The 22749-nt window shown below is 42.1% G+C and overlaps 3 protein-coding genes across 6 annotated transcripts in view; all 3 read right to left on the bottom strand.

The window, feature by feature from the left end:
- Positions 1–7502: 7502 nt before the first annotated feature.
- LOC147477082 (uncharacterized) lies at positions 7503–7949 on the bottom strand. The gene has a single exon (XM_086585913.1). The coding sequence runs from the start codon at positions 7947–7949 to the stop codon at positions 7503–7505; it is 447 nt and encodes a 148-aa protein (XP_086442039.1).
- A 170-nt stretch (positions 7950–8119) lies between these two features.
- LOC147477081 (uncharacterized) lies at positions 8120–8605 on the bottom strand. The gene has a single exon (XM_086585912.1). The coding sequence runs from the start codon at positions 8603–8605 to the stop codon at positions 8120–8122; it is 486 nt and encodes a 161-aa protein (XP_086442038.1).
- Positions 8606–15242: 6637 nt separating this feature from the next.
- Positions 15243–22749, bottom strand: part of LOC147477075 (outer mitochondrial transmembrane helix translocase-like) — a 54004-nt gene continuing 46497 nt past the window's right edge. For 2 of the 4 annotated variants that reach the window (XR_015208048.1, XM_086583149.1), the window contains 3 exons: positions 16716–16774; positions 16431–16624; positions 15243–15301 (listed from right to left, as the gene is read on the bottom strand). Coding sequence is in view for 3 of the 4 variants with exons in the window: in XM_086583149.1 (XP_086439275.1) it covers positions 15286–15301; positions 16431–16624; positions 16716–16754 (249 nt within the window). In the remaining variant the exon portion in view is untranslated. Of the gene's footprint in view, positions 15302–15376; positions 16625–16715; positions 16775–16935; positions 17011–22749 lie in introns of those variants that run through there. The other 2 variants (XM_086583147.1, XM_086583148.1) reach the window with 2 other exon arrangements.

Here is a 22749-nt window from a genome sequence, read left to right as displayed (position 1 = left end):
TTTATCTCTATTTCACTTTCTTTCCTGTCCGACGATCTTCTTTTCAATCCCTCGATTGCTATCCGTCCACCTGTCGCTTTAGGGTTCGCGGCCTAGATATTGTGCAACATGTTCCTGTTCTACTATTATGCGTCCCTTCGGGTCACCGAAACCATCCTGGCCCCTATGTCCATATGGAGTCCACGCCTTTTTAGGGTTTCACGGAATGTATCCAGTGCCCCCTTTCCCTTCTATCCTATTCTACCTCGGGCCAAAAGACATGTCATCTTGATGGTCAGGAATTAGGCTGATACAGATGCCCCCCTCGATTTTCGGAACTTTATGGAGAATCCCGTTCGGGGGGCATAGATACCCTCCGCCAACGTTATACCCTTTTCATGCCGGCGTGTGCTCTCTCCTGATTGGCACGTGTTCACTCTGACTTAGCTTGCGTACTTCACACGCCACCACGCGTCATGAATACCTGCAGAACTTGACTCCTCGTTTCCTGGCCTCCATGCGTCACTTATCCTCTAGCCCATCTCCTTTGGCTCTTCGACTTTCGCACCCTGGAAATTACCCCCGTACCCCTAGCGCTTCGAATCCCGCTCAAACTCTTCCTTTTCTCTCCAACTCAACTTCATTTCCTCATTCATTCAAATTCATCCCCAACCTCTCCTTCACACTTTCTCTGTTCCGATCAATCCTCCCGCTCCTCTCCTTTTTCCCGGTGATACCTCCTCCTGCTTTCGCTTAAGTTTTCAAAGCCTCCTTCCCCTTTACCCGCTGCTGCACCGCAAGTCAGGTTCGTTATCCTCTTTCTTTTTCTCTTTCCACTCTTTTCCATACATTGTTTGCTATTCTCTGGTGATCTTTGGTTCCTCACACTTGCCCCTTTGGATCCATCACCTTTCGGCATCCACCTTTCGCACTGTTTGCATTATGTCGCCTTCCGAGTCGGCGAGCTCATCCACCGTCAGATCCGCTAGATCAGGGACCACAACTTCTAGGTCTAGTAGCCCCATCGCTGATAGGTCTGAGTCCGCGGACTCTGACTCGGATAGCCCTGTCGCTGTCCCCTCCACCTCAAGAAGACCGTTTAAACTTCCTCCGCCTCCCTCCTATTACCGCAGACCTAATCTAGCTGCGGTCAAGGTGGCATATGGCATCCCTGATGACGTGGTCCTAGAACATGTGTCGGGAGTTACTCACTTCCCTCACCTTGTCAAGCCTCGGCTGAGAAGTCTGGTAATTACAATAGGTCAAATAGTGGTCGGCCTGCGCTTTCCCTTGTCACTACTAGATGTAGAGCTATGCAATCATTTCAACATTCCGCCATGTCAAGGTATTGGCAATTTCTGGCGTATTATGTATGCCGCTAACTTCTATAACAAAACCCACTCCCCCAAAATCCAACTCCGTGACATAATCGCCCACTATTATATAAAGAAGAGCACCAAGTTTGGGAGTGTAGGCTACCAATCCTACTGTAGCCATCCGTGGAAGAAGTCTTTCGTTCTCCGCATCACTACTTCCGACAAAGTGTGACACCACTATCCCGTGTATGTGTCTGGGAGCTTTCTGTCAGCGGACATACCTCCTGAAGTTTCTCTAAGGCATTTACATTTTCTCCATAGCGGTAAGTGTAGTCGGTTAGCTTATGCTTCTCCTTACTGTTCTCATTGTTATCGTGCTTAATATATTTTCTTTGATACAGGTTGGAGACCAGACTCGCACTCTCAACTATACGCTAGTGTCTCCTTGGAAATCTTCCAGAAGCTCCGTGATTTAGGAAGTGATCAGTGTGACGTTCTTGGTATCGACCCGGACAAAGGCACTCCTCTCCTCCTGGACCCAACTCTCAAAGACTTTGGCAAGTACCAGGGCCCTTTCTACCGTCTACCTCCTCCTAAGGAAAGGTTACCTAAACCTTCCCCCCCTAAGACCAAGAAGAGGGGCTACACCAAGAAGATCTCCCATTCGCAAGCTGCAACCAAACGAGATGCAGCCTCTCAGTCACACCCTACTACTGTGGAACCTTCTTCGGGCATCCCAGAAGGTGCCCCCGCCTCTTATTCTTCCCTCGCTGATTGGGAAGACGATTTCGAAGTCGTTGGCTCCCCTCTGCACTCCCCAGACATGGACGTGACAAAGCTGAGTGACTCAGAAAAAGAGCCCACTGACTCTGTGGCGAAGAGTCCACCCGCTAAGAAATGCAAAACTACGGGGACTATCACTGCTCCTTCTACCCAGCCGCCATAGTACCGCGGCCAGGGGCTCACCCACGTCGCCCAGGCAAGGATCACATGTCCGTTGGGCCCGAAGTCTGGCGTCTTGAATTCAAAGCTAGGGATCGTGTGGTCACCACCCGAGACTCGGCCTTTGACAATGTCGCGGTGGCCACCACACTGTTCTTCAGCCCCCATCTTCCCCGGGACCAGGCCTACAATGACTCTGGGACCTTTGCCGCCCACCGTGCTGCTTTCTATACTGGCTGGGAAAAGGTGTGCCTCTTTCCCCTCTTGCCTTGGTACTTTTTGCCTGTAACATATTTAATGTCCCTTTTGTGTTCAGCTGAGCTTGGATATATGCTACATCATCCACAGCCTAACCAACACTCTAGACACCCTGGATGCGGTGAAGCAGGAGATCAATGGGCCTGAAGGCTGGAAAACAAGATATGCCCGCCTAGAGAAAGACCGCGACGACGCTCGTCTTGCGGCTCTAAACTCGCACAAAGCATTCCGAACCGCGGAAGAGACTCTCCACCAGCAGATGGCTGACCTTCAGGTCAAAGTGGAGAGTGACAAAGCAGCAAGTGAGGCTGCTGCTTAGGTCGCATTTGAACAATCGCTGAAGGCCGCCTCTGATCACTTCGGGACCTAGCAGAAAAGAAAATTGTTAGGGAGCTCCAACGTCAGCTAGCTGAGCTCACCGCTGTTGGGAGACTCCTCCCCTCACCCTCCTTTGTCTCTACCGCTGCTGCTGACCCCTCCATTGCGTCTACTCCACCATCTGAAGAGGACCACAACATTGTCCTTGTGACAGATGATGCCGTGGTGGAAATCTTTGAGGGCTTGCCCCTAAAGGAAGTGGTTGATGATCAGAATCAGAAGGAGACGGCCAATGACCAATAGCTTGGAGTTAATTTCTTTGTTCTTGATTTGAATATGTTTTCCTTTCAAACTTTTGTACGTATACTTTGTGTCCCGTATTTCTGGGTGCTCCCAGCGGGCAAGTATATATTTTTTGCTAATTAACCAGTCTGGTGTGATGCAATTTAGTTACTATTTCTTTTAAATCTATGTTCGGCCATTTTGATTAAAGCTTTAGCTAAACCCCTAACTTGTCCCCCTCGATATTCAGTATTTCAATTAGCTATCAGCCGCGAAGCCCCTTGGGTGGCAACTCAGTTTGCCCCCATGTTGGACTCGGACCACCTCATTCGCGAAGGGCTCAACCCCCTGTTGGTCTCTCTCAGCCGTGAAGCTGGTTGGGGGCAGCTCAGTGTGCCCCCAAGTTAGATGTGGACCTCATCATCCGCGAAGGGCTCAACCCCCGGGCTGTCTCTCCGGTAGTGAAGTGGTTAAGGGTAGCTCAGTTTGCCCCCAAGTAGCTTAGTTTGCCCCCAAGTTGGATTCGGATCCCTCGGTCCTCAATCAGATTCTCCATTCATTCGCACCCAATAATGTAATAAACAATTTGGACAAAGTTTGTTCTCTATTCGTTATGATAAAATATGTAACACAAAACATCACTATAAAACTCAAATAACAATCTCTAGAAGCAGTTGAACTTGTCTTTATTTAACTAACGGTTCATGGCGTCACTCATGGAACTTTTTCAACATTCTGACGTTCCAAGGTCTCGCGATGTCTTCTCCCATTGGAGTCTACAACCGATAGCTTCCGGAGCTTCCCTTTTCAACCACTGTATAGGGCCCCTCCCAGTTGGGCCCCAATTTTCCATCGTTCTCTTTCCTGGTGGTCGGGGTCACTCACCTCAGTACGCTGTCACCCACCTAGAACTGCCGAGGCTTCACTCTCTTATCATATTGCCTCTGCAATCTCCTGTGGTACTCCTCCAATCTAATACGTGCTATGTCTCTCCTCTCTTCTGTAAGGTTCAACTTTGCGACTAGTATAGTCTCGTTCACTCCTTCTTCCATAGCCCTGGTCCTAGTGGTAGACACCACCATCTCCACTGGAATCACTGCCTCCACTCCATACGCCATGGCAAATGGCTTACTCTCGAAGTCGATGTTCGCGGCATTGTTGATACGCCCATAGCACATGGTTTATCTCGTCTGCCCAGGCCCCCTTTCAATCCTCCAATTTTTTCTTCAAGTTCCATTATAGTTTTGTTCGAAGACTTTGCCTGGCCATTCCCCTCAGGATTGTAAGGGACCGAGAATCTCTGCTTTACTTTGAACGCTTTGAGGAAATCTCGCACCTTACCCCCTGTAAACTGAGTCCCAATATCTGCGATTATCGTATGCGGGAGCGTAAACCTGCATATTATATTCTCCCATGAGAATTTCTTTACATGTTCTTCCTTAACTTGTTGCAGAGCCACGCCTTCTATCCATTTGGTGAAATAGTCAGTCGCGGCAAGCATAAACCGTCGTTTGCCGCTTGCCATAGGTAGTGATATGACAATATCTAGTGCCCACATGGCGAATGGCCTCGGGCTAAACACTTTATGTAGAGGCTCCGCTGGAGCATGTATCAGTGCCGAGCTGAGAATCTTTTGCATTTCTCTCACCTCTTGGCATACTCGGTTGCATTTCTCTTCATGTGAGGCCAGAAATACCCCTGTGATAACAACCGGTGAGCCGTCCTTCTTCCTGCTGAGTGGCTCCCACAATTCCCCTCATGAATCTCACCTAAGACCTCTTATGCCTGCCGCGACCCCAAACATTTCAAGAGTGGTCTCTCGATATTCGATGCAATGCAGGTCCCCGATCTAGCAAAATGTACCTTTGGGACACCTGTTCCATTATCCTTTTCTCTCGTTTATCCGCAATCTCTATTCGATAGAAATTTTTTATGGGTTCCATCCACCTGGCTCGTCCTCGGTGGCTATCCAAACCCTCTTCCTCGGCGATACTTGGCTTGCTCGCACCTTGATCTCAATGGATCGCGCCGGTCCCCTGGCGGGATCGCCGTAACATATGCTAATGTGTCAGCGTGTTTATTTTCACCGCGGCCTAGATGAGCAAATCTGATCTCAGCAAACTTGCTGGCCTTTCTCCGTAATACCTCCAAATTCTTTGCCATCCTAGGGCATCGGGCAACAAATCCTCCATTCATTTGGCATATCACCAAGTTGGAATCAGAATAAATTGTCAATTTGCTCACACCTAGATCGATAGCCAAACCCAACCCAGCTATCACCGCTTTGTACTCTGACTCATTGTTCAAAGCGGCGAACCCCAGCTTCATCGACAACTCTAGACAATTATTCTCTGGTGTAACCAATACCACTCCAATTCCATTACCTGTGTCCGTAGCAGACCCATTTGCTAAACCCTCCACCCGTTCCGCATATCCCAAGGGTCTAACGGGTCGTGGCTGGTGTAGCCCTCCTGTTCCATAACCATCTCTTCCCCCTAAGTAGGGTCCTCGACGGAGAACTCTGCCAGGAACTCCGCCATAGCTTGTGCCTTTTCCACGGTCTTGATCTGATACTCAAGGTCATATGAACTTAGCATCACCGCCCATTTCAACATTCTCCCTGACTTGTTAGCCTTCAAAGCCTGCTTGAGAGGCAAGTTTGTCACCACAACCACCGAATGAGCATCGAAGTAGGGTTTCAATTTCAACGCAGAAAAAATCAAAGCCAAAGCAAATTTCCCGATCCTACTGTATCTGGTTTCTGCATCTAACATTGTTTTACTCTAGAAGTAAATTGGCCTCTCTGCCTTGTCCACTACCCTTATCAACACCGAAATGATGGCGCATCTCGACACCCCTAAGTACAAATATAACTTCTCCCCTTGCCCGGGTCGCGACAAGATCGGGGCCTTTCCTAAATATAACTTCAACTCTTGGAAAGCCCTTTCACATGCCTCGGTCTACTGAAAGTCAGTTGTCTTCCTTAAGAGTCGGTACAACGGTTAACACTTGTCCGAAGATTTTGAAATAAATCTGTTGAGGGCTGCGATTCTCCTTGCCAACCTCTGAACCTCCTTCACATTCTACGATGACTGCATTTCATGTAAAGCCCTGATCTGGTCCGGGTTTGCTTCTATTCCGCGGTATGTGACTATGTACCCAAAGAACTTTCCGGACGTCACCCCAAACGTACATTTCTCAGGATTCAACATCAGCTTGTGTTTCCTCAGTATAGAAAATGTTTCTCTCAGGCCCGCCAGATGTTCCTCCTCGGTCATACTCTTTTCTACCATATCATCTATATAGATCTTCATTCCCTTTCTGATCTTGCTCTCAAACATCTTCTCCCCTATTCTCTGAAACGTCGCCCCCGCGTTCTTCAATCCAAATGGCATTCGAGTATAACAGTAAACTCCCCCTTCTACTATAAACGCGGTCTTCTCCTGGTCGAGCCCGTATATTAACACTTGATTGTACCCCATTGACGCGTCCATGAATGAGAAAATTTTAAACTTGGCGGTTCGATCTACCAACTCATCAATCCACGGCATTGGGTAGCAATCCTTTGGGCACTGCTAGTTGACATCCGTGAAATCGACGCACATTCTTACTTTCCCATTTTTCTTCGGCACTGCAACTATGTTTGAGAGCCACTTTGTAAATTGGCATTCGCGGATTATTCCGGCCGCTTTCAACTTCTGTACCTCTTCCCTTATTCCTTGCGCATACTACGACCTTACACCCCTCATCTTTTGTCGGATGGGTCTGACACCCTCCCTCATATGCAGCTTGTGACATGCGAACTCCAGATCCAGTCCCACCAGATCCTTTATAGACAAGCAAAAACGTCATTGTTCTCTGTCAGCAAGGCCGTCAACTTTGCCTTTGACTCCTCCAGTAAATCGGCCCCAACTGATATAAATTTCTCTTCCTCCTCACAGTCTCAATCTCATCCATTGTCTTTGCCCCCATAGGCAGTTCCTTGTCTGAGATCGCAGTATGTAATTGATATGCTAGGGCCCCATCATTCTCTTGCGTACCCTTCTCGGGTGCGCGGATCAATTCTCTAGCAGCCACCTGGTGAATACTTTGAGCCGCGACCTGGTCCCCTCTTATCTCGTACATTCCCCTATTAGTTAGGAAGTGGATTACTTGATAATAAGTTGATGGAATTGCCTTCATCTCGTGAATCCATCTTCTTCCCAAGATCGCATTATACTGCGAATTGGTGTCCACTATCATGAAGCGAGTGAACACCGTCACTAGTCCCGCAGTTACTGGTAGCACCAACTCCCCTATTGGTTCTGTCATGCTGCCGTTGAATCCAAACAAATTAGTCTAGGGAGGATTCATCTGCTTCCTTTCGATGCACATTTCCTCCATCGCGCCCCTAAATAACAAATCCACTTAACTTCCACAATCTATTAAAACCCTCTTCACCATGTAATTACCCATTGCTATTGTGATCACTAATGCATCTTCGTGAGGCGAGACTACCGCTTCCAGGTCCTTTGGTGTGAATTCTATCCTCCCGTCCTTTATGGCGGCCCCTAGTACTGGCCGCGAAATACTCAAAACCTCATTAATTTGTTGTAAGCTGGCTGTCCTCCTTACTTTGTCCCTGTGAGCATTCCTCCTCAACATCTCTCCACTAAAGATGACATTGATTGTTCCTAGGATCCTGGCCGCTACCAGCACTCTTTCAACCGGGTGTACCTCTTTGACAAACTCCCTCAGCATTCCCTTCTCTATCATTCTCTCCACCAGCCATTGCAACGCGAAACACTCATTGGTGGTATGGTTCCTGATTTGGTGGTATGCGCAAAAAGGCTTCCCTTCCAACTCCCTAGGCATACTCCAAGGACCTTCATAATACTGTTTGTTCAAAGGTGTGGACTTTATGTCGCGGTATGGTTTTCTTTTGCAGATGTCCTTCCTCACCTGGTCTCTGCCTCTCTCTACTTTGTGTGTCTCTTCCTTATATGGCCCTCCCCCTCTCTTACCGCAGCCATGCCTCTATCTTTTCAGTCATCCTGGCCTACATTCTGTATTGATTTTTCTAACTTCCTGGGTTCATTCCTATTTCTCTGCAACATGTCCTCGTAGCGTATGTACTTTTCGACCTTCGGATACAACACATGCAACGTTGTGACTTTGATCTTGGACACAGATTTGTGGACTCTATATCCCTGCTTCAATCCATGTTGGAAAGCTATGACTGCAGTATGCTCATCCAGGTTTTCCACCCTCAACGTCTCTTCCTTGAACCTACACAAAAACTCCCTAAGAGTCTCGCTGGATCTTTGTTTGACGTTAAAGAGATCCGCAATGTCGACTACCCTCCTCTTCTGGTGGATGAAATGGTCCACGAATGCCTGTTTCAACTCCTTAAACCTGCTTATACTTCGCGACCCCAATTGATAATAGCAGTCCGAAGCTCCCCCCTTCAGACTAGCGGGAAACATCATAAAACGGAGTCCATCATATGTATTCTCTTGCCACAGCGGCATCTGCTGCCTGAAATGGTGCAAGTGGTCCGCAGGATCACCCTTTCCATCGTATCTCTCGAACCTTCGTTGCGCAAACCTCTTAGGTACCTCAGAGTTCCAGATGGAGTCTGCTAGTAGATTCTGATTAAGCCCTGCCACCACTTCTTCGCCACCCCTTGGTTCTCCCTTTCCATCACACGATTTGCTTCTCGGTCTTTTTCAATCATGGCTTGGACCATCTCCAGTGTGATGCCTCCCCCTAGACTTGCTCCTGATCCATGAGGGGCTTCCTCATGCTGGCCCTCCACCTTGCTTTTTTCTGGCTCTCCTGTCTCCTCTCCTTGTGTGGTTTCCCGTTCCCTTCTCAGATCATCATTCTCATCTCTCAGCCTCACTACATCTTCCTGTAAGAGTCTGGTTGCTTCCGCCGCTGCATCCTGGACTTCCTCTCCCGTTTCTTCCACCTCCACACTCACTGTTTCATCCTCACCGACCTCAGCCCTCACATTTTTGGGTCTCCCTCTTCCTTTCTTAGCTATTGTAGCCATACTATTATTCTCTCCCCACAGACGGCACCAAATGTGTTAACCAAAATTCCACCTCTCTCTCTCTCTTTCTCTACTATTTATCTCTTTTTCACTTTCTTTCCTGTCCGACGATCTTCTTTTCAATCCCTCGATTGTTATCCGTCCACCTGTCGCTTTAGGGTTCGCGGCCTAGATACTGTGCAGCATGTTCCTATTCTACTATTCTGCGTCCCTTCGGGTCACCAAAACCCTCCTGGCCCCTATGTCTATATAGAGTCCACGCCTTTTTAGGGTTTTGCAGAATGTATCTAGTGCCCCCTTTCCCTTCTATCTTATTCTACCTCTGGCCAGAAGACATGTCATCTTGGTGTTCAGGAATTAGGCTGATTAAGTTTCTGGTCAAGTTTTTGTTTTTAAATTGTAGTGTCCGAAAAGTTAACTTCTTGAGTTTCACGTGACGAACTTGAACTTTAACCTAGTTATTTGCGGCATAATGTTTGGGCTCGCCATGGACCTTGTTCAGAATAGAAACGCCAGACCATTATGTACATCAAGCGGTGGCAGAGTGTAATTGGACATAGACTACTACACTGTTACCCATTAACTACCCATTTGGCCCGGCCGGTGGCCGGACTTGCTACATAGATAGCTAATGACTCAAAAGCCCAAAGTCTACTTGAATAAATAATATATGTATATTAATAGCTAATAATTCATTGTTTATAATATATATATATTTTGTTTGAAGGGTTTATGTTTTTCTAATTTTTTTTTAAATGGTTTTATTTCTAGTTTTAGGTTATTATTGTTCCTGTTGCAATAAGTTGTCAGGTTGCCGATGAAAGATTATGGGAACCAAGTTAAGTAAATCATACTGAAATAAAACTTGTAGCATAATATGAGACAATTGGCAGAACACAATAAATTCAAAGAATATAGGTAAAACAACACCACTGTAAGAATTTTTCTATAACCACTATAGAAATATAGCCAACATAGAATATGATATGTTCATTGAACAGCCGACTAAAAGACTCCAGTGAAATTGACTACCAACATATGTCGCATATTGGAAAGACAATTGACAAAGTATGTTTGGTGCAGTAAGCTTCATCACAAATAGTTTAAATGAAAGACAATGACAGAAAAGTGAGTTTAATGTAAGTATATTATCCCTTGGAATAACAAAAAAATCTAATAAAAGTAACTTTCAACATATAACTTGAGCATTTTTTTGTATGTCTGCAACGCAAATTTTTTGGCGCACTTCGTTGTATATGTCAGGAGTCCATTGATGAGTCAATCGCAATCTGTCCTGCAATAAGAATAATTTTAAGCGTCAGTTATTTATTATTTCAATATTTTATTTATGACTATTATTGAATGAGTAAATTACCTGAATTCCTAGACATTATTTCTTGGCATTTGGTTCTTTATCCTCTCGTTTGATTTTAATGCGTTGTTTTTCAAGATAGTAATAAAATATGTTAGGTGTATACCAAAACGTAGCAAAAACATTTTACAGGCAAAACTAAGATAAACCTATGCAAATGTTCCTAATATATATATATATATATATATATATATATATATATATATATATATATATATATATATATATATATATATAATAAGAATAATACTACAATCTTAATACAACAATATCAAGAGGAAAGTACCAATTTAAAATAACTAATATAAGAATGTTATTAGGATAGACACGAGGACACATGACCATCGAAACAAAGAAATAGATAGATTTTTGCAGAAAAGGTGTCAATCCACAAAAGTTATACATATATATATATATATATATACATATATATATAACAGAATAATACTACAATCTTAATACAACAATATCAAGAGACGAGTACCAATTTAAAATAACTAACATAAGAATGTTATTCAGATAGACCTGAGGACACATGACCATCAAAACAAAGAAACGTATTCAGATAGATTTTTTTTAAAAGGTGTCAATCCACAAAAGTTCTTCATTACATATATAGTCACTTTCGGTAGAGTGAGTAAATAGAAGTTTAACAATAAAAAAGAGTATAAATGGAATGAGCAGTTTATAGAATCCCCATGAACCAATTTGCAATATAATCACTCAAAAAGTTTAGCCAACATACCTCATTACCAAAACAGATAGGAACTTTGGACGTTAAATGTGCCAAAATATAGGTTGAGAGGAACACCTTGTCAGCTGCATTCAATGACTTGTATCATAAATACCCCAGAGAGTTTTTTCCACTATACATTCAGTGGAGGGGCAAAGTTCAAAATAGCATCATCAACCACACTCAAAAACATTGCTAGCAAGTCTAGCTCTTTGCTTGATTCATTACCCCTAACCCATGATGAATCATGTAACCGGTAGCTTCCTACTTATATATTTAACATATTAAGACAATACCAAGGTGCATGTCATCTGCCATCAACTATGTCACGCCCCAAATTTTATAATGACTGATTACCAAAGACACATGACATCTACGGTCATTATGAAACTCGGGACGTGATCGGACCAACTAAGCAAAACCTAAACTAAACAAAGACAGAATAATCATACAAAAATTTCGGCAAAGTCTCATTTGTATTTTCAACATTTCATAAACTTAAATCCTGTCATAACCTGAAAATCATAACAATATAGATATCTCATTGTTTAATCCAGTTACTTAACCGCCTCGATTTAATGCCGAAACAGCTTAAATAACCCCTTACGCCTCAAGACAATTTAGTTCCTTCCCTAAGAAGGCATTAGTTTCTCTCTAAGCGTCTAAAATGTACTAAAAACATTGTATAATTTACATCATAACTGTTAGTTCCTCTATACATCAGGCCCTTTTATCAAAGTTATTCAACAAATAAAATAGATTTAGCTTGTCCAAAAATCTTTATATGGTAATCCACCCCTACAAAAAGGTTAGTATACTTACCATCCTGCAAAGCATATTTATATTGAGTCTAAACTAACCTCCACATTAGTGCAAATCACCTTCAAGCAACCATTAGTGCCCGCTTCCCTTGCTTATAGTTCTCTAAGTGAAAGCATGAATTTCATGAATCCTTGTCAATCTGCGAAGCTTATATACTTAAGGTCATAGGATCAAAATCACAGCCATCTACAGGGTATGCAATTTCTAATTGGAACCAAAATGAATGTAAATGATCGAAAATAGCATATGAAAATGGTGAAGGAGAATTATCAGGGAAAATATTTAGAAAGGTAACTTTCAAGCTTAAGAGCAAAGTACTTAAGCATTTAAGTTAAAGAAATTAAAGTTGGTGTGAATAATTCAACCCCAATGACAATTAAACAAAACTCAAAGTCTATAAAAGTTCGAAAGTATCCAAAATCCTTAACTTAACCAAGTATTCCTTAACCAAGTATCAAAAGCTTTGTAGACTTTTGGTATGCATTGGGGTTACACTAAAATTACAAAATTAGGTGTTTCTACAACAAATTAATCATATACCCTATAATAATACATGTGATTTGCATAGAATATGTACTTAATGAAACATCAAATAACTACACAAATTATTATTTAACTCAAACAACATGCAATGAAGCATTAATGTTTTCTCAACGGTGGGAGCATACCTGCCAGTGTAGTATGCCGGTGATTCTAGGCCTTTTTGAACACAATGAACTGTTTGTTTTCCAGCAAAAAAGAGGCGAGAGCACGAATTATATTTGTAATAAAGCATTTGACATTTTATACCTAGACCTTTTCACTTTCTTCAAGAATTCTTGTAACAAAAGATTTTTAATCATGAGTTCGATGAAGAATAGCTCAATCAGTATACATTTGATTGTGTTTGGATTTTCAAGTGAAAACAAAACACATAAGGGGAGATTACTTATTTGTGAGTACATACCTTCCAGCGATGGATTGAGATGAATTGCAAAAAATATGTGTGACTAAACTTTGTCTTCTATGGGAGAGAAGAAATTGATACTTGCTCTTTAACTCACGGGGAGAGGTAAGTTTCAACGCTAAACTTTTGAGTTCTATCCGTTAAATAGTGATTTATATTTTATTGTTTGAAGGATTTTTAACAATTAAGACCCCAATTATTTTTTAATCCTACTAACACGGTGATCGATGCATTGCACATAAATAATCATATGACCTTGGTACACCTACAATGTGGTAACTAAGTTTCCATTTGCAACCATGTCCTTGAAATTGGGCCTAATCCAAATCAAGATACAAAAAGTCAAAGATGAACACAATTGAGGTTTACAAAGATCAATGAGTACCTTGAAATACAACTAAATGGTGGTCAAACTCTTACAAAGAAAATAACACTAACTATAGCGAGTAATAATGTTTTCAAACTCTTTCTATAGGCTGACTCTCTGAAGACTTTACTATCGTCCATTTCTATAGCCATTTGAATCACAAAACATGTAACTCCTTGAAATTAAAAATTAGCTATTACCTTTTTATCTACGTTTGGCTAGCATGTAATGATATGTCCCAAGTTTACTCAATAAGGAAATGAGCAATGGCCTAAAGAAAGTGTCATGGTTGACTGTCCTTCCCTTGAAGAGTATGGGTGGCTTGAGTGAATTTATTTATTTAAAGCATGTGTGTGTTTGTCTAGACTAAACCAAGTTGTCACGACTTAATGCCAAAAAGACATTTTGAACCTAACAATTCAACTTCCAATCCACTACAAATATCAAACTATAAGAACGGGATTATATATGCATTCCCCCTTTATAAGTAGCATCACAAATTTTATCTCTAAGTACAATTTCATAGAATTGAATGTTAATGGAGTAAAGCATTTGCATAGTTCCCATATACCTCTAAAGCATTTTATGATTCAGGTTAGTATAACTATACTAAACTTTAATTAAGTATCTTTAACTGAACAGGAGCATCTTTTGAGTCACAGTACCAATTAATAATGTCTTCTCCCTTGTTTTTTCCTTAATCTCGTTACCATCCAAACCAATTTTTTTGACAGACATACCTAAGTGTTAATTGTGTCTGCGCTAAAAATATTCAAGCAAGACCAAGTCAAATGTGTTTAGTAAGAACCTGAGTTAGTACTTGTAGGAGTGTGGTAGGATATGCAAAATCTAATAACGTCATAATAAATTAGAAAGAGAAAATGAGTAATCGAATGGCAATCTAAGCTAACTTCCATTCATGCACACTCTAAAGACCAATTCACGGGCTTAACTATGGCTTTGACTATTCCACCATTTCAAAGTCTTCAGAGGGTATGAGCATCACAATTAACGTAATGAAACTTCCTGGCCTAAACAATTTGAAAAGCAAGGTATATATACGACAATCAAGACATTTATTCATGTATGAAACAGTGTAAGATATTTACTTCTCACCGAAATGAACGACGGCCATCATACCAAATATAATTGCAGTATCCACAAACTCTGAAGTGGGAAAGTACAGCTGCAACCCATAGTACATATAAAATGGCAAACTGCCACACGTCCAGATGCCATGTCCCCTGTCTTTTTTTTTAACAAATCTACTTGCTCAACTACTTTTCCACTGATTGTTGTCACTAGAACTTAAGAAATATAGTGGGATTTAAAAGTAGTGTAAACAAATACAAAAAATTTATAACAATTCTGCAATCACTATATTAGCATTATCACATTTACTACTGCATGGTACCTAGATACCATAGAAACATACTAACAGACATAAAAAAAAACATATAAGTGGGGTTTTATTGATTGGAATAGAAGAGGTGTTTTCGAACCAACACAATTCAATCAAACGCAAGAACAATTTTGTGAGTCCTCAAATTAGAGAGTGCATTCTTGTGAGACCTATGCATTAAGTTCTGATTATGAACTACCTTGCTCATACCTTAAGGTTTATATAAACTTCCAATTCCCTCATTCATAACTCAATTGAAATGGAGATTTTCAGTTCCTATCATAGATGAGATGAAACTAATACTGATCATAGAATGGAAATCAAAGCTCATTTTAGTGCCCAAAGATGTCATTTATGATCTACCGTATGCATACCTAGCTTAGTTACGTTGCTTTTCTCATTTGTGAAACGTTGGATACATAGAGTCAAGTTTGTTGTACTTCTCAGTTGTCACGATGCATACGTTAACCCATGAAAGGCTTTATTGAACACATACGAGAATCAACAACATTCATTCCGTATTGCCTCTGAAAAAACCATCAATGTGAATCAATAAATGAGCCTATCAAATCCAGTTTGAAATGTTAAACAGGAATGATAAAGGCTTTCTAATGACATAGGTCAATATACTAAGAAGACCAAGTAGAAAATATCATCAGAGCCTATCTCAACGTTATATAAAGCATAACCAATCTGACATTCAGTAAGTTTGAGAGAAAGCTCCTAGGATTTAGTGTCGGTATCTACATAAACAAAATTTTGCAAGATATTTCACTGTTACACGGTTAGGTATTACAATGTTTTCCAATTGCATGCCCCATTTTTCTTAAAAGAATGTAAATGACAATATTTGTCAGTCACATGAATTCTATTTTGGTTTGAATTGTTAGCCACATACATAGACTAATATCAAATGAAAGAAAGGATAAATCATTGTAAAGAAAGGATGAATTTGGAATAAATATTAAAGCTAAATATATAAACTCAATATACTAAAATATCTAAAAGACACAGACATACTTGAAAACTTATCCAAATAAGACTTTATAGTCTAATTTAATAGGGAAAAATGCAACCACATTCAATTACATAACAATGTAAAGGAGAATGCATATGGTGCAAAGGAACTACCAAAGTGCACTATTAGCCCATTACCATTACAACCACCAATGGAACCAATGGTTCGACACACAACTATTGGTGATATCAAAGAGTTTGATCCTTTGATATCATCCTTCAAAGCAAGACACAACTATAAATGACTAAAATAATAACATAATATTGTAAAAAAAAAAAAAAAAAATCTCATCAGAATACCAAAATCAGAAAATCCAGCTTTGAGCCATTATGTTTCTTGTGGAAGACACAGATGTTATTAATTGATGATGAGGCCTTTTGGAATATGGCTATTCAGTACCATCTTTCTGGGCTTTTTGAACTACACCCTCATCTCCATAATTTAGTATGGACCCTCATATTCACAGTCAAGCAACATGGAGTTGTCTAAAAAGACGATTTTAACAATGTAGTATCGATTTAGCACTTCAAACCAATTTACGCAGGAAAAACATGGTAAGTTAAACCACCCCAAAACATAAAGGGGGACTACTAAATTCACATACAATAATAGGGAGGGGGAAAAAAGGGTATACTTACTCTTGAATTGGGGTTGGTCCTTGCAAATAATTTTTTTTAGCTTTTAACTCATTAGGCCCTTCAAAATCAGGAATAAAACCCAATGGTACAAACTCTTCCCTCCATTTCTTCCATGAAACCAACATCTTAGCTGCTTTCATTGGGTTTATCGACCTTGCTACTAAAAATCTCCTCAACATGGCATCACCATAGTTCTGTGAAAGCACCATACACTTGATTACATCAAAACTATAACGGGTGTTTGCATTTTATAACTTGGGTATTTAGCAAAACACAAAAACTTACCTCAGTTGCTGAGCCTAGCTGCTCTAGTGACTTCCTCATTTATGTTAATAGTGCAGCTTCTTTTGTGTGCTCCATTGAGAGAGAGAGAGAGATGTGTAGAAGGGAAAAGAAGAGTGAGCAATTACGTAAAGAAATATTAGTGTTGACTTTTGAGGAAAGAACTTAACAGAGTCCTCAAGCGACCAAGTTCTTTGTGAACCACCGGTTCGTTCGGCGACCCAAAGTTTCAACGAAGATTTTGGATTTTTGGAGAACTTTCGTTGTAGAACTCAACGAAAAGTCTTGATTAGAAACCCTAATTGAAAGGTGGATTGGATTCCTCGAAAAAAAAAAAAAAAACGGACACTATTCACGTTCTCTCTCCCTGACCCTCGCAGCACTACTTGTGCGCACCACCACCCACCGTCCACCACCCTCTCCCCGACCCTGTCAGCACTACACCACCCACTATCCACCACCCATCACCACCACCATCCAGCACGGCAGCCACCACCACCGTTGGCCTTGAAAAACAGATCTACACACAAACAGAGCAACACCACTCGTGCTGCATCCCCACCATTCACCACCACTGCCACCACCCACCGCCATCACCATCGTCATCATACCGAAAACCCAACCTCGCAGCAACAGCACCACCACCATCCTCGACCTTCCACTCTCCGATCCCCACCATTCTCAGACTCTGCAACCACCGTTTTCCACCGCACTACCAGTTCAAACCACCACCCAATCCCACCCACTATCCACCACCATCCACGCACCGCACCACCATCATCACCATACAAACATTTTGACCACGCAACACCAGAGCCACCACCATTTTCAGACCTTGCACCCACCGAATTACACCCTTTTCAGACTTTGCAATCACCGATTTCCACCACACCACCAGTTCAAACAGCCACCCAATCCCACCCCTTCCATCACCATCCAACTACCCACCCAGCTTCCAACCAAAAACGAAAACACAACCCCACAATTCTCACCAACACCTTAAAAAATTAAAATAAATTAATTTAATTTAAAATAAATTAAATTAAATTAAATTGTTGGTTGGTTAATTGATTAGCTATTGGTTGGTTGTTGGTTTTGATGGCGGTGGGTTTGCGTCAATGCTCGGTTTGTTAGTTGGTTTTGTTGGTGTTGGGTTTGCTTCGATGCTATGGTTGTTGGTTGGGTTTGATTTATGGTAGTGCTCTTGGTTGTTGTGGTTTCTTATTGGTGTCGTCTGTTTTTGGGTTCGTTCGAGTATAGGATATAGTCATCATGCTCTCTCAGAAGAAGCATGTGCATTGTCCTTTTCGTGAGTTTGACCAGTGCAAAGATGGGGCCAATGGTGGTGGCGGCTTTGCGGTTTCGTATATCGAAACTCACATTAAGAAACAGCACTTGGGTGGTCAGGGAGATATAGATAACCTGCGAGATAAGATTAAGAAGGACATAAGTTTATATTTATCCCTTCTTAACTTTTTGAAAACGGTGAACAAATGGATGTGTGGCCACTGTCTCAGCTTGCATGCATTAACCATACCATGTCGTCATTCAGGAGACATCACAAAACCACCGGAAATGACTGATAATGGAGAGTTGGGATGCCTTATTGTCGGCATACCAGAACCACCGCCTATCCCTATGACTATGCAATCTGCACTCTCATCACAAGGAGACGCTAGTGCTATCTTGAGGCCTCTGGGGGTTGTTCCCTCTCTTGATGAGACGTTACTTGATAGGGCATTTCGTATACCCTTTCGCACTGTGAAAAGTATACCACGTGCATGTCGGTTGGCATTTTCTGGTGCATTGAAGTCTGCTCTCTGGGATATTATGGCTGATCCTAGTTCAGTTTTGTCATGGGTTCGTCTTCTCCTTCTCCCGTGCTGCACTCTACAGGTTTTTCAACCACAGAATCGTCAGGAGCGTCGATCTGGTACTAGGAAAAACCTTCAGCAGAAACAGATACTCCATGCATTGATGATATGGAACGAGCACGGAGGACTATTTAAGCCTCTTAGAGTCTGCATGAGAGCCTCCTTCAATCCAGACACCCGGCCGATCTGTTTTTACCGAATGGCGCCCGATGCATCTGAAGGTTGGCGATGGACATTTTACGTTAGCGGTAAAAGTGTTGTCATCATCGTGGGTAAGCCCCTAACTCGGCGGAGACTATCCAAGCATTAGAGGAGAAACACCCGGTCGACAATAAACCACCGTGAGACCAACTATTCCCTTTGTTGAGCCTCCTTTATTTGTAGAGAGAGATACCCTTTTGTCATGCATTAGGGTCGTTTCGAAAGGCACTTCTTGTGGTCATTGATGGTCTTCGAGCTCGGCATTTGTTGGATGCTATGAGTGGTGCCGCAGCAGCTATATCGTCCCGATTTGCTAGATGCATTGACCCGCGTGGTGAATCTTTTGGTTCTGAGGGACGATGTCCACACTTTTTAGCGGAATTCATAGCGAGTGCTCCGCTTTACTCCACTTCTTAAGCCGGATAACGATTATTAAGCCTATAGCCGTGGGCATGGTCCAAGCGCCGTCGGTCTCCAAGATTGCAATGAGAGGTGTTTCCAGAGATGTGGTTGGGTACTTACAGATTTCCAATTATGGGGTGGGTGTTTTCGGTGGAGCGGAGGCGATTTTACATGCTGTCAACCGTATGGTGTATGCTAACAGCGACAATAGCTCTCTTTCTATGCTGCTGGTAGATTTTCAGAATGCTTTTAACATGGTTGATCGAACCATCATGTTGAAAGAGGTTCGTATACGATGCCCAGCTATTGCTCCTTGGGTCGAGTACTTGTATTGTCAGCCTGCGAGGTTATACGTGGGGGATGGCTATATATGGTCTCATGGGGTCCAAGCAAAGGCGACCCTCCGGGTCCCTTCTATTTGCACCGGTGTTGCATCCTCTTATAACGGATCCATCCGGTTGTCGGGTTATTGCTACAAAGCGTGGAACCTAGATGATGGGACTCGATGGGGATACGAGCGGTGGCGGCGGCTTTGGGTATGATTCAGGAAGAAGGACCTTCTTATGGGTTGGTTCTTAATGTGGCTAAAACCGGAGATATTTTGGCCATCACTAGATCCACGCCGCTCTACTCCCCGGTCTCTTTCCTTCGGATCTGTCCCATCCTCGCCAGGGGTTGCTGCTTGGAGTGCGATTAGCGATGCATCTTTTGTCATGGGTCTTGCTCGCATGGCGTATTGACAAGGCTATGACTACGATGGACCGTTTGGGCGTATTAGAAGATTCACGGTGTGAGTTAAGCTTCCACGAGCTTGTGTTGGGCTCTCTAAGTTGGTCTTCGCGATTCATTACTTGTCCACCATCCTTTTCGCAGAGGCTCATTTCAGATTTTTGATCGGCATCTCCGCAGTGTTCTCCAGGGTATTGTGGTTTCTGATGGTCCTGGCTTCGGTGATTTACAGTGGCGGTTATCGACACTCCCATTACGTCTTGGTGGTTTAGGTATTTATTGTGCCACTGATGTCTCTACATTTGCTTTTGTGGCCTCCCGCTGTCAGACTTCTGAGCTTCAAAACCACATTCTTAGGAGTTGTGGCCCAGTACCTTTGGATGAGATTCTTGATGTTGCTAGCAGTGCATTGAGTCGCTGTCTACCCGATTTTGACCTCAGTTCTATGCCTGTGAGTGCTACCGTCCCCTCAAAACCACAAAAAGTTTTGGCGGAAGCGTTCTATGGTAAGATTGTTGCTGGTCTTGAGAGGGAGTTTGGGTTATCTGCTTTCGTCGAAAGCGATCATGGATGCTTACAAATCGAGAACATGCAAAGGATTTCCTACTTGCTATTCGATGGAGGGACTTGGACGAAAGATATGTCACCCGGTAGAGTATCGTTCTATTCTCGGTACCGTTCTCATGATTCCTTTGTACTCTGATGGTGGTCTATGCCCTGTTTGCAAAAAGAGCAGACTAGATGCTTTTGGGGACCATGCAGCACATTGTAGATATTTCCCAGGTTTCAAATACCGACATGATCATGTTAGAGATATTTTATGTGATGCATTTTGGAGTGGGGCCGGTGAAGAAGGAGGCTCCTGTGAATTTTCTCACTGATCCGAATGAGGGGAGATCGACATTTCGGCCTGCAGATGTATTGATCTACAGTTGGTCTGAGGGGAGGCATGCGTGTGTTGATGTAACTGGAGCCTCTCCATTGGTAGGGCTTGGGAATGGAGTCTTTGAGGTGGGAGAAGCAGCTAATAGAGCAGCAGTAGGGAAAATTGAGAAGCACGAGGAGGCTTGTAGAGCTAACCAGCATTGTTCCATTCCTTTCAGTTTTGACACTTTTTGTTTCTTGGCACAACAGTTTGTTGAGCTCCTTAAGAGATTGCAAAAAGTTATGGACTGCAACGTAATGACAGTTGGTTCTAACGAGTTTGTTTTTAGGAGGATAGGATTTGCCATTCAGAAAGGACTTGCGGCGCAGCTTGTTGCACGCTTGTCCTAATTATTTGTAAAACTTCGTTATCATTATTAATAAAATTTCCACTTAAAAAAAAAAAAAAAAAAAAAAAAAAAAAAAAACCCCTAATTGAAATTGAAAAAAAAAAAAAATTGTCGAAAAGAAAGAAACACACCTGTTCTATTGTTGGAATAATAATTATCAAATTTAAATTTGTTTCAAAGAACTTTAAATGAATCGTAGAAGAACCAATAGATATATAGGCCCTACTTTAGGTACAAAATTGACAATAGTAACTTGAATCGATGGTTAGCGATTGTTTAATATAACTCCACATACCAAGTTTTCGTGCATCACCAAACCATTTGCTCATCAAATTAGATACCCTCACATTGATAAATACAACTCAGATTCTTTTGCAATGGCCTTGGCAAGCATTGTCTTTCCAGTTCGTGTGGTCCATACAATAACACCCCTTTCTGGGAGTGAGAAGCTTCCCATATGAAAATAGCTCGTGTCTTCGTAGTGGAAGAATCACCAGTTCATATAATGCTTACTTAATGTTATCCAAACCCCCAATGGTCTCAAACTCTACATCAATATGATCAGGATTTATGACATTGCATGCAATTACATCCTGTAAGAGAAATAAAAGACATAAATATTGGTACTCTATTTTCAGCAAAAATGCTTTCACCAAAATATTGTTACACTATCCCTAACATTAAATAAATATGCAGATTTCAACAGTTAAGTTGGACTTTTGACCATCCCAAGGTCAACACTTAAAAACAAATCAACATTCCAACGGGCTTAATGAAAAGATTACAAAGACACCATCATCATTTGCCCGCAGTCGGATCTTGTTCAATCATCAAAATGGAAGACTTAGAATATAACGCCCAACTTGTAATATCTTGACAAAGTTCATTTCTCACTGCCTTGAGAAAGGTATGGTAACTAAAAATGGCTTAAGTAATAGAACTCAAGCTCAACCTTAGCCGTTTTGAAGTAGATGTAGATAACTAACCTCTACACATTGAGAAAATGGCAAGTCTCAACCCACGGGATTTTTTCTTTTTGCTTTTTTGGTTAGTAAAAAATATGCCTTTTACTAATAAAAATAGATGAAAGAAAAAGGTCTTGGGTAGTGCGGTAATGGGTTTAGAGATAACTTCGGCTCGACACAAAAATAATTTATTTAATTACCATGCTAGGATGTTTGTTTTTCTTTACTAATCTTACGCTTGTTAGGATGATATCAACGACGGGTGATATGATGTCCCTCTGTCTCTTTTGTGGGTTTAATAAGTCTCTCATTTTCTTTCTTATTACCAAAGCAAAGAAGACATGTGCATAGTTTCATCGGTGAGTAAACTGAGTATGAAGCATAGTGAAATTCAAAAAAGCCAATAAAGAATGACATCAATCAGTTAATATAAAATAAAACACCGGATGATGATGGTACCTCATAAGCATTAGTGTGGATAAGAGTGTTGGAGTTATCCCTCACATGAGGAGAGAAACTGGAGCTGGACAGAAACGGGCAAACTCGACATCGAAGTCGAGAAGTCGCCAGCGCCGGATAGAGCGCGACTTCG

Source organism: Coptis chinensis, chromosome 9 (genome assembly GCF_015680905.1).
Source record: "Coptis chinensis isolate HL-2020 chromosome 9, ASM1568090v1, whole genome shotgun sequence".
Lineage (NCBI taxonomy): Eukaryota > Viridiplantae > Streptophyta > Magnoliopsida > Ranunculales > Ranunculaceae > Coptis > Coptis chinensis.
This window is presented reverse-complemented; position numbering and strand designations above follow the sequence as displayed.

Coding starts and splice junctions, on each gene's coding strand:
- LOC147477082 (XM_086585913.1), bottom strand. CDS start 7,949: ATGCCTAGGGAGTTGGAAGGGAAGCCTTTTTGCGCATACCACCAAATC.
- LOC147477081 (XM_086585912.1), bottom strand. CDS start 8,605: ATGCCGCTGTGGCAAGAGAATACATATGATGGACTCCGTTTTATGATG.